This window comes from Pocillopora damicornis, chromosome 13, assembly GCF_964200805.1.
Source record: "Pocillopora damicornis chromosome 13, jaPocDami1.2, whole genome shotgun sequence".
In the NCBI taxonomy this organism is placed as follows: Eukaryota; Metazoa; Cnidaria; class Anthozoa; order Scleractinia; family Pocilloporidae; genus Pocillopora; species Pocillopora damicornis.
Genome location: NC_142682.1, coordinates 21067363 through 21078467, shown reverse-complemented (window position 1 = coordinate 21078467; position 11105 = coordinate 21067363). Strand labels below are relative to the sequence as shown.

Below are 11105 nucleotides of genomic sequence, written 5' to 3'. Positions count from 1 at the left end.
TCGTGTGGAGGAAACCTTACCACAGCCTCCGAAGAGGGTGGCGCATCACGTGCCGCCTCTTACAGACTTCCCACCACATCTGCAAAGGTTCCCGAAGGCGGCCACATCTCATCACGGTCAACCCATGCCCGCCGCACGGCTGGAAATACCGCCACCCGTCACAACGAGCACACCCGATCGTGAGGAGAAGCCAGGGCATGATCGTGCCGAGGAAACCCCACAGCAGGTTCCCGTAGCCCCCCTTCCTCCCAAGAGGTCGGCCTACGCGCTGCGCCTCACAGATCTCCCACCAGATCTGCAATGGTTCATGCAGGAGACCAAGTCTTTTTTCACAAGGCCTCATGCGCTGGAGAGGCACGGACAGATGCTCGCCGCGAGCACGTTCGACAAAGCCTTGGAACGCATCCTGTGTGAGTATGGCGGCTCCGCATTTTACATTATTTGCTAGTTGCATCGCTCGTGGCATTTTCGGTGATGGAGCACACAAAAAAAAACAAAAAAACAAAAAAACAAAAAAAACAAAAAAAAAAAAAGAAGAGAAAGAAAGGCAAACCAGATAAGCAAACAGAGGAATGGAACGCGCTCCAATTTTCTGGTCCTCTTTTCATGTTTCTCGGCCATCTATCCTCAGGTTAATAACGTTAGATCTGCCCCACAGGGGATTCCCTGTGGGGTGCCTCAAGGTTCTATTCTTGGTCCCTTATTTTTTATCCTGTATGTTAATGATTTGAACAATGCTTCCCTGCTTGATGCAATCTTGTTTGCTGATGATACAAACTTATTTATCTCCCATAATGACCCTGTTTACCTAATTAACACATTAAATAGAGAATTAAACAAATTGTCAACCTGGTTTGCAGCAAAGCGGCTCTCCTTGAATTTAGCCAAGACTAATTTTATGGTATTCAAGCCTTGGCAAAAGAAGCAATCCTTTGAATTTCAAGTTTTCATAAACGAGCAGCCTATTCTTCGTGTTTCTGAGACCATGTTTTTGGGTGTTTTATTAGATGACAATTTGACCTGGAAATCGCATATATCCTTAACAGCAAATAAATTATCCAAATCTATAGGTATTATTCATAAATCTAGGTTTTTTCTCTCTACTCACTCCCTTCGTACTTTATACAATTCTATGATCCTTCCATATTTGTATTATTGCAATTCAGCTTGGGCTGGTACCTATAAGTCAAACCTTCAAAGAATTGTAACCTTACAGAAACGTGCGTTAAGAATAGTAAGCAATTCTACATACATTGCCCATACTGGCCCTATTTTAAAGGAACTTAAACTCTTAAAATTTCGTGATATCCATTCGTTTCAATTAGGTACTTTTATGTTTTCATTCGAGAACTCTACACTCCCTTCCAAATTCAATAACTTTTTTTTACTGAATAGTCAAATCCACAATTATAATACTAGGAATGCTCAGTCCTTCCGTTTGCCACTGTGCAGAACGAACACCAGGAAGTTTTCAATTTACTTTCAAGGTCCAAACTTTTATAATTCGTTAAATTCTGACATAACCAGTTCTCCCTCCTCCCCTTTTTTTAAAAGAAAGCTTAAGGAATTTCTTCTCTCTAAGTATTAGCTTCTGTAAGGCAGTAATTCTTAACTAACTTACTTAATATGCGTGTGCGTGTGTGTGTGTGTGTGTACGTGTGCGCGGTCAAAGTTAATTACCATAAGTCCATATTGTAATTCTAATATAAGATTAGTTATTTTAAGTGAGAAAGCCTGACTTGTTATAAGCCTCGTGGTTTCTTTCAGGTTTTCTCGCCATTTATTTTTTGTCATCAATTTTCTTCATTTTTTTTTTTTTTTTTCCATGTGTAAATGTCGTATATGGCAAATAAATATTGTATATTGTATATTGTATATTGTAGGTTATCTTGGATACGTTCAGCGAATCCGGCCCGGAGAGTCGCCTTCAGTCCAAGACTTCCATCGCGGGGATCTTATCGAAGGATACCTAGACTATCTGAAGGTGGGTATCGAGGTTGTTTTAGAACGTTGCACGTTGCAACGACAACGACAGATGATTGTAGATTATCATTTGACCTGCTAAAAGACATTTACGACACGTTGCCATCTCGTCTCTACATCAGGAGGAGAGGAACTTGAGTCCTGCGACCCTAAGCGTGCACGCGAGCAGTCTGCTGTACCCACTGAAGTATTGCTATCGGGGATTGGGGCCACAATTCGAAGGTATCCGCATTATCTCCCAGCTCAGAAGAACGGCCACTGTACTTCAGAAGCAGGGGGATCTGGAGAGGGCGACCGCAGTCGAAGATCTCAAAGCGCAAAGCAAGTGGCTGGATTGGTAAGTGTGCTAGTTAGTTAGTGTAAAACAAAACAGAAACAAAACAAAACGGAAACAAAACGGAAACAAAACGTGTCTGTCTTTTAAACATCTTGGATGATCAATCGGGAAAAGGTAAAAAATTTAAAAATAGTCAGAATCGTGTTTTGTGAACGCTTGTCCTCGAGGTCTACAGTTCCTGCCTGCCTGCCTGCCTGCCTGCCTGCCTGCCTGCCTGCCCTTTTGAGTAGACGACTGCATTCAGAGTTGAAATGCTTGAAAATAAATGCAAGAAGTACAGTTTCAATTTGTAGGAATGAATCGTTTCTAAAGATATTAAAGAACACTGGTCCCCGCTTTCTCTTAAGGGAACAAGTCCTCCTAGCTAGGGAAGCCCAGCGGTGCCGGTTTGAATTGGCCAAGGGCAGACAGCAACGCGCTCAGGAGGCCCGCGACCTGCTGCTTTTGTCACTGTACACCCACCTCCCGCCCAGCAGGGGCCTAGAAATCAGGACGATGGAGTTGGTCTTGGAAAGCCAACTGGAAGAACCGTTTCAGAAAGCGCACTATCGTGACAGAAACGTGGCCTTGATCAAGACAGATGGCGACGGCATCGTGCTACACCTCGGAAGGTTCAAAACCTGCAAGCAGAGCGGGCCTGAAACTATTCCCATACAGGTAATTCTTGTCACGACTGAACGACTGACACGAGCAGAGTACGGAAATTAACAAGAGTTCTGAGCACACTTTAATAACAGTCTCTCTCTCTCTCTCTCTCTCTCTCTCTCTCTCTCTCTCTCTCTCTCTCTCTCTCTCTCTCCCCGCAGGCAGACAGCCAACTCTGCAGGCTGTTCATACAGTTTGTATCAGAATTCAGAAAGGTGCTTAATCCGACGCTGTGCAGCAACTACCTGTTTCTGGTAAGTATAGGGTTCCCCGTCTTATAGCCAGCTAGCTAGCGCGGGCTAAAATTGCCGGGCTCGGCAAGGCAAAATTGTCCAACTCATGCCGTCGCCGGGTGAAGTAGCACTCGCTTGAAACTAGCTAACTGGTTAGGAATTTTTGGGCCGAAGAGGACTCTTTGAAAACACTGGCCGTGGGTCACAGTCACCACAGGCCCTGGTTGTTCAAAGCTGGGTTAAGGTAACCCAGGGTTAGTGTGAAATTTGATTTCAGGTCTGAAAACTTTAAGAGAAAATTCAGTTCAAATCTTTTTGCTTGCAATTTGATCATTGCATGTTCTAAAAAGAATAGTGAAGACTTTCCCCAAAAGACTTCTGAACAAAGAAATAAAGAAAGCTGGATTAAAATTTAACCCTGGGTTAGAGCTAATCGGCCTTTGAACAACTGGGCCCACTGCTGTGCAGCAGCAGATCATTTTGACTCTGACCTATTTCATTTCAGAATTCCAAGGGTGCACCGTACTCGAGCACGTCGTTCACAACACGTTTACAGAAAATGTTCGAACTCCTGACCGGAAGCAAGGTGGCGGTATGCGGACTAAGGTCATCTTTCGTGACCTGGGCATATTCCCAGAGGTAGGTCGACATGGCTATTGAACTGCAAGTCACGTCCTTCCTTCCTTCCTTCCTTCGTTCGTTCCCCGCGAATTTTGGAATCTGTTGCTTTAAAACGCCGGCATAGCCACATCGCTGATAACCGTTTGATACGTTTTTCTTTTTGTCGTTCTCCCTCTGTCTATCTGCAGCGGATGCGACGATCAGATGAAAGACAGCCTTGCTGCTTGTCTCCGGCACTCCCGAGAGCAGGCCCAGCACACTTACGACCGACGCACGGCAAACCAGAAGAAGACCCCGGCATTAGATCTGGCCAGGCGCAAGGCCGAAGAAGAGGAGCTTGTGGCCGGGCCCATGACCAGGTCTCTCCAGCTGCCAGAGATCTCGGAGCCGGAGATCGACGTGGGCGACTTTGTGGGACTCGTGGCCGAGGACAGCACCCTACAGAAGCCTTCGATTTTCCTGGGGCGTGTTCAAGCTTTCCTGCCGGAAGGCCAAGCCCTCCTTCTATGGTACAGGCACACCGGAGGTTCTAACTATGCCCCAGACTTGGACGGTGAGCAGTGGGTGGAGTCGAGAGAGTCGCTAGTCGCTGTGAAGGTGGCTGCTGCCAAAGGCAGTCCCTACGCCATGCGACTGCTGACCAGCGTGCGCGAGATACACAAGGCAGTCATGGGCGGGGAGCGGGGATCCTGACCTCAAAAAAAAAAAAAGGACAAAGCAAAAGGACAAAGAGGAGAAAAAAAAAAACAGAACGAGAACTCTAAGAAGATCCCTTTTCTTCGCTATTGTTGTTGGACTTTTGGAAGCCGCCAGAGAGATTTCTAGCTGTCAGATAAATAATAAAAAGTGTGTGAATTTGAATTTGTCTGGCTTTTGCTGTTCTGTTCGGTCCTGTCCTGTTTTCTCGCTTTCTTGTTTTCTTGTTTTCTTGTTTTGATTTTGTTTTTGTTTTTTTTTTTGCACCCGGAATTATTTCATTTGAAGCCGTCCGTCACAAAAGCAATACACCCGACAGGCAAAAACCGGCCACGAATGGTGATTTTTCCCCGATTCAAACTTGCCCACGCACGTCCGGGCCGATTCGGACTTGCCCGCACACGAATTAATTATTTGCCCACAGCTCGCGCGTCGAAACATGTGACGGTTCAAAGGGAACTTTGATAAATATGGATCAATGATATCGAAAGGAGGTAGACTAAATGATGAACAGTTAGAGCTAAATGTTAACGGAACAGCCATTAAATCATATAATTCTATTCTAAGTTATTGGGTGTAAATATTGATGATAATTTACATTTTTCTGATCGCGTGAGTAACATCTGTTAAAAAAAAAAAAAAAAAATTAAAAAAAAAAAGAAAAAAAAAGGAAGCAGTCAAAGGCTGGGTGTAACTAATAGATTAAGGAAGTTAATCCCAGCCAAGGCTAAATTACAACTTTTTAAGGCTGCTCTTCTGCCTTATTTAACTTACTGTGGTACTGTATGGAATTGTTGCAAAGCTAGTGATTCTAGAAAAGTAGAGAGGGTACAAGAACGTCAATCTTAAATATTTTAAATACTATCAAGATCATATTATTGTAATTATTATCATCTTATTATCTCATCATATGAAGGTTATCATCTTATTATACAGGGTGGGGTATTATAAACGTGGGGTCTACTATTTTCGGGGTAGGGTAGTTTTATATGGGAAGAGCTCTTTTATCATATTCCAATAAATTTTTAACGCATAGTTTTATATAGATCAGACGAGTTTAGTTTAGGTGTGCTTACCTAGTGGGAAACTGCTATCTTATTTGACACGTAAATAAAGCTTATGATGATTTTATTTATTATTATTTGATTGGCTAGTTGGCCGGCCATCTCGGCCTAGCGCCAAATGTCCCCCCCCTCCCCCCTCCCCCCCTCCCCAAGGCGCGCGCGCACGCGCATTAGGTGACTCGACTAGCTAGCCCTGCGAGCTAGACAGACATGTCTTTTCGTTTCGCCTCCACGAAATCGGAGGCAGTGGGAATGTGGCATCACACACCTTCCATCCCCGAGGTTTCGAAGTTGCGATGTTGCTGTGTTCAAGGTAACCCTGTGCAAAGAATGATTCGTTGGGCGAGGAGAGCACTTATTTCGAGACTCTCTAGTGGCTGTATACATTATCTGAATTGAGTTGACCTGAGAATTTACATTTCTTTCCATCAGATCTTGTCTTATGTCCACGCTAACTGCATGCGGAATGGTCACGGAAGGGTTACTCGGAGGGCAAACTGGAGCTGATGGCTTCACGTCTGCACCTGTTAAAGGAGAACGCAAAACTGTGACAGTGTCTAAAGCAGGCCCATCCTTGGGTCTTCACATAACAAATGATAGTTCGGGTTGTGCACTCATCGAAGGTATCGATCCAGGAAGCATTGCGCACGAAGCTCCCGGGATCTGCGTCGGAGATCGTATAGTAGCTATAAACGGCACGACTGTCGTCGGTACCGGGCACCGTGATGTAGCTGCTATGATAGCATGGGTTCCGGTCGGAGGGATAGTCGTCTTTGGGTTGATCGAGCCTGAGAGAGAGCAGCTCAGCTCCGGTAAGTCAGCTATCATCTATTATCTATTATGACAGAGTTACAATCTGCCATGCCATATATTCTAACTGCTGATAAGTCAAATGCTCTCACTGTAAGTGAATGGAACATTGACACGGCATCCAAAGGGACCTCTTTTGTCGTGAAAAAATACAAGATCGATCGTGGTAACAGTTCAGAAACAATAATTTGCGTTCTGGTTGCTGAATAAAGTCATGCCGATGGCACTCTGCTCTTTGTTCGAAGCCTTTGCAGACCATTTGACTTTCTCGCTGTAGTGAGAAGTAATGTGGCTCTCCGATCCTCTTTTCTTTTTTTTTTTTCCCCCCTCAGCCCAGACACTCACTGGTAGTTACTGAAGAGTAAGACACTGAGTCTCCAATCCAAGTGATTCTGCTATGGCCGTTGCCAGATGAAGAATTTGCAGATTTCCAGTTCCCAGTTGATTTTATATTTGACATTCGGGGTGCAGTGTCGGATGGTAGAAGTGGAAGGTTGAAATTGTTATCAGTTTTTTTGAAAACGCGTCACTTACTCCTTGACGAAAGTCCAAAGTGTTTTGTTTCACCGACACAGGTTGTCTGAATGTTGTCTGCATGAGCATGAAAATAATGCAAGTGCAATGAACCTTTTCTTTTGGGTTTGGCCACCTTGTTGAAATCTCTCGATTCTTTCTTTACGAGTGAGTATTGAGATTACTGGTTTGGCCAGCTTGTTTAAATTTTCTCAATTCTTTACAAGTGTAGATTGTAGAGGCTAGCTAGCTAGCTAGCTGCATGGGCTGCTAACTAGATGTAGAAATCTGGGAAGGTTCTTCCTTGGCCAATTCTGAGGCTTTAACCCTTTTTTGACTCCCAAGAGTGATTCACATGTAACTTCTCCCTGTAATTAATATCTAAACATTATCTGGCAGACAGGTCAGGAGAAAACTCAACCTTATCGAGTAGAAGTGGTGATCTTGATCTAACACCAAATTCTTGTCACTTATTTACAATTATGTGGCAGCCAATCAGATCTTGGGAGTCAAAGGCCGGTTAAAGCAAGAGATTTTAAGACTTTTTGTAAGAATGTCCTCAGAGTTTTGTGTGGGAACTAGTTGCTTGGGGTTGACACTTGATGTGTTGGGTTTTTTTTTTTTTTGCTTGCTTAGGGTTAGACAGTGCAATGCAACTTTTATATTTAACCCTTCAACTCCAACCAACACAGAAGTGAGTGACCGACACAGAGTTTCTCCTTACATCATCCACACAATATCGACCATCTAGGTGACGAGAAGAGAGAAAAATGTGGATTTTGTGGATAATTAGTGGATCTAATACTAAATTCTCCGGACTCACATGATAAGAATTGTATGGTTGGCAGTCAAAAGAATTACAAGTTTGATCTGGGAGTTAAAGGGTTAATTCATGGTTCGTTCATATCTGTTTGTTAAATAGATTCGTCCAATAATAAAAATGATGATGTATCGTGTACCTAAGTACCTCCTAGATATTGTACTGATGTCTGTATTTATTTTGCACACAACTTTTTTAAATTGGTGAGAAACAACTTTCATCTACCTACTGATTCATCGGATGATCTGCATCAGGGTTACTCTCTCTCTCTCTCACGGTGGGTGGCATCCAAAAAAAGAAAGAAAGAAAGACCCGAGAGGTCTCCGCTTGAGTGTTTTGCATGCCAAAAGAGTCAGTGTCTTGCTGTGCCATTTCATTTCATTTCACCCTCAAACTGCCAGAGGTGATCGACATGTGACTTCTCCCGGCCCGAGGACCAAGTCATGCACATTCCTCCAGTGAAGTACAAATCCAATCCTTGCCTGGGAAAGTGGCTATATATATATATATATATATATATATATATGTATATCAAGGTAACCACTTGTGCCTGATATGTCTGATGATTCTCACCACCTGTTTGCTGAATAATGTATGGATATTATAGGGAGTTATATAGTGTCAAACACTAACAGGAGTTCAAGGGTTAACCCTTTAGCTCCCATATCAAATTTGCACCTCTCCTCACTGTCAACCATACAATCCTTTTGATGGTAGCTACTTGGTAGAATTTAGTATGGCATCAACCAATGGTCCCCAAATTGAGATGATGTTCTGGATTCTCAGCACTCATCCTGTTGATGCTGTATTGATATCGTTAGGAGTACAAATTAGAACAGTTTTGCAATGATGATGCCCAAAACAACCCTCTACCTGTGGTAAGAGGGCAGGCTTTCCTTTCTTCATTTCCAGAATTACTGGCCAGGGGTTAAATGCATGAAATGCAATCTGAATAATAATAATAATAATAATAATAATAATAATAATAATGATGATATTACATGTTTCAAATCAAAAATGTCAATGCTAATTTTTGACCCCTGCTTTTCTTTCCTCTAGGCCAACCAAGGACCAAGTCCTGTACAGGCACCTGCACCTGCAAATCCACCCAGTGACTGAGGTATGAATAACAATCAATTGTTCCCAAAGTGCACCACTGAAAACAGACCATTGAAAGAAAAAACATCCTTCTACTACCTGCTGGTCTATGTCCCTCCTTGACCTCTGCACAAACAGTGCCCTGCCTTTCCCCTGGCAAGCCCCGCTGCTCGCTTTGCGACGCGCGCTAGCGCTGGTGGAGCCTGTGGCTCCGGCCTCAACAGTTTGCCCTCACCAACCGGCCAGCGGTCTAGGAACGACAGCCCCTCAAAGTTTCACCTCTGCAGCTACAACTTGTGAGCATTTCTTCCACTCTCCTGCACTGACCATTCCATCGCCTCTCTCTCTCTCTACCTCTTCTCTCCACTGCCTATTGGCATTGTTGGCAGAAATTTCATGTTTTTAGCAATCTCATTTAATAATAGTAGAAATGATAATACAATATCCAATATCCAATATCCAATATCCAATATCCAATATACAATATACAATGTGCAATATCAAGCAGACAAGTGATGAGATCAAAGAAAAATAGAAATGAAGGGAACTTGAGCTGATCCAATAGAAAATTCTCCAAGCCAACGTCACCAGAACTGTATGGCTGACAGTAAGGAGAATTACTATGGAGATCTTGGGAGGGAGTGAAAGGCTTCATTAAAAGGAGGCTGTAAATTGAATGTCAATGTGAATTTTCCTGCTTTCCTGCCTGTAGGGGAAACAAGGACCAAGTGAAGTACAAATTGAATCCTTCCCTGGGAAAAAAAAAGGTCAGTCAATTCATAAAATCAAATCCGTGAGAATAATGATTGATCACCCACTCCGAGATAATATTATTATTGTTATCTGTCAGCCATTTGAAATGACAGGGCTTGCACAGGAATGAAATTCCCTTCAAACCAGATTGCACCTGTACGTCCCTTACCACTTGAGTGTAACCCTTTAGCTCCCAGATCAAATTTGCACCTCTCCTCACTGTCAACCATACAATCCTTATGATGGTAGTTCCTTGGTAGAATTTAGTATGGCATCAACCAATGGTCCCCAAATTGAGATGATGTTCTGGATTCTCAGCACTCACCCTGTTCATATTGTATTTATATCGTTAGGAAAAATTCTCTCTCCAGGTCATTTGCGGTAGTGAAAGGGTTATTAAGAGCTGTCACATCGCCTCGCCTGCAGGTAAATATGGTCAATGACATTACTAGATTTCTGGATTATACCATCCATTTACCCGTCTACGTAACATTTCCCCCACTGAACACACAAGAGGCTGTCGTTCCCCTGACAGGCCATGATCACCATTGCGCTACGCGCGCAGGCCTTCTGGGCACCTGGGGCTACCACCTCAACAGTCTGCCGCAGGCCTGCGACCAGCGCTATGGAAATGACAGCCATCAGAAACTTTTAACTCCGTCCATCATTATCACATCAACCCTTGACATTAATTCATTCCTCCTTTGCAGCTGAATTTCATTCAGACACTTTGGATTGGTTATTATTGCTTCAAAAAGTGCAGGAATTCAGTGTGAAGCTAGCTCTGGCCTTAAGGAATTGTCATACTTTTTGCTGTGCAATTTCATGTTTCTATCAGTGTCAACAGATGAGCAAAATTCTCTCTTTTCTTCAGTTGCAGCAGCTGACATGCAAGGGCAGGAACTGTGCTGGTGTGATGTAGCTATCAAGTGCCACCATCAAGGTTGAATGTGTGCAGGCAGTGATGACTGGAGATTTTTTCCCCCTCTAAACAATACTGCCTAACCGAATGGAGTAGACAAGAAAAGTTTTGACACATTCATTGGTATTGTTGTTGAAAATAAAGACTGATGCCCAAATTTATATTCAAAGGAGTGTGTGGTTTTGTCCTTTGTCTTTGTGTAGGTAATTGGATGATCTCTAGCGATATTTGACCTAAATGCCTGCAGTGATATTTCGAAATTGTTATGCGTAGTCTCACCAGCTGTTAGGCCGGTGGCATTTGAGGCAATTTTGAAATATCACCAGTGGTATTCATGCCAAACATCAGGTACAAATTATGCTGTTATTCGTCTCTACCGCTACCCGGGTTTAGTTTGTAATTTTCACATGTAGGTATTTGGCTTAAATTAAGCTGAAACACCACTGCTCTAAGCCAATCAAATCGCAGAAATGTCTCATGTGCTAGTATACGGGCATTAAAACCGGACAGTGCAACCTCGATGTATGAAACCCTTTCACTCCCAAGATCTGATTAGTAATTGTCCTTACTATCTGCCAGACAACTCTTATGATGTGAGTTCAAAGAATTT

General features: G+C 43.3%; 2 protein-coding genes across 8 annotated transcripts; both read left to right on the top strand.

The window, feature by feature from the left end:
* Nucleotides 1–328: 328 nt before the first annotated feature.
* Nucleotides 329–4537, top strand: LOC149035898 (uncharacterized). The gene is made up of 6 exons (XM_089191663.1): nucleotides 329–1984; nucleotides 2106–2320; nucleotides 2668–2977; nucleotides 3127–3219; nucleotides 3704–3837; nucleotides 4008–4537. The coding sequence occupies exons 1-6, from the start codon at nucleotides 1826–1828 to the stop codon at nucleotides 4510–4512; spliced, it is 1416 nt and encodes a 471-aa protein (XP_089047789.1). The 5' UTR covers nucleotides 329–1825; the 3' UTR covers nucleotides 4513–4537.
* A 1196-nt stretch (nucleotides 4538–5733) lies between these two features.
* On the top strand, nucleotides 5734–10664 carry LOC149035897 (PDZ domain-containing protein GIPC3-like). 7 transcript variants are annotated; one of them, XR_016182305.1, is made up of 7 exons: nucleotides 5735–5892; nucleotides 6012–6391; nucleotides 6722–8258; nucleotides 8782–8842; nucleotides 9533–9587; nucleotides 9927–9999; nucleotides 10448–10664. XR_016182305.1 is itself a non-coding variant. In XM_089191664.1 (3 exons), the coding sequence occupies exons 1-3, from the start codon at nucleotides 5876–5878 to the stop codon at nucleotides 8835–8837; spliced, it is 453 nt and encodes a 150-aa protein (XP_089047790.1). In that variant the 5' UTR covers nucleotides 5734–5875; the 3' UTR covers nucleotides 8838–8843. The 7 variants fall into 7 exon arrangements, 1 of the variants encoding a protein (XP_089047790.1); XR_016182301.1 differs by lacking the exon at nucleotides 6722–8258 and having other exon boundaries at nucleotides 5734–5892; nucleotides 9945–9999; XR_016182300.1 differs by lacking the exon at nucleotides 6722–8258 and having other exon boundaries at nucleotides 5734–5892.
* The last annotated feature ends 441 nt before the right edge of the window (nucleotides 10665–11105 follow it).

Coding starts and splice junctions, on each gene's coding strand:
- LOC149035898 (XM_089191663.1), top strand. CDS start 1,826: ATGTGTAAATGTCGTATATGGCAAATAAATATTGTATATTGTATATTG. Junction 2,978..3,126: donor CTGAAACTATTCCCATACAG/GTAATTCTTGTC, acceptor CTCTCCCCGCAG/GCAGACAGCCAACTCTGCAG. Junction 3,220..3,703: donor GCAGCAACTACCTGTTTCTG/GTAAGTATAGGG, acceptor ATTTCATTTCAG/AATTCCAAGGGTGCACCGTA.
- LOC149035897 (XM_089191664.1), top strand. Junction 6,392..8,781: donor GAGAGAGCAGCTCAGCTCCG/GTAAGTCAGCTA, acceptor TCTTTCCTCTAG/GCCAACCAAGGACCAAGTCC.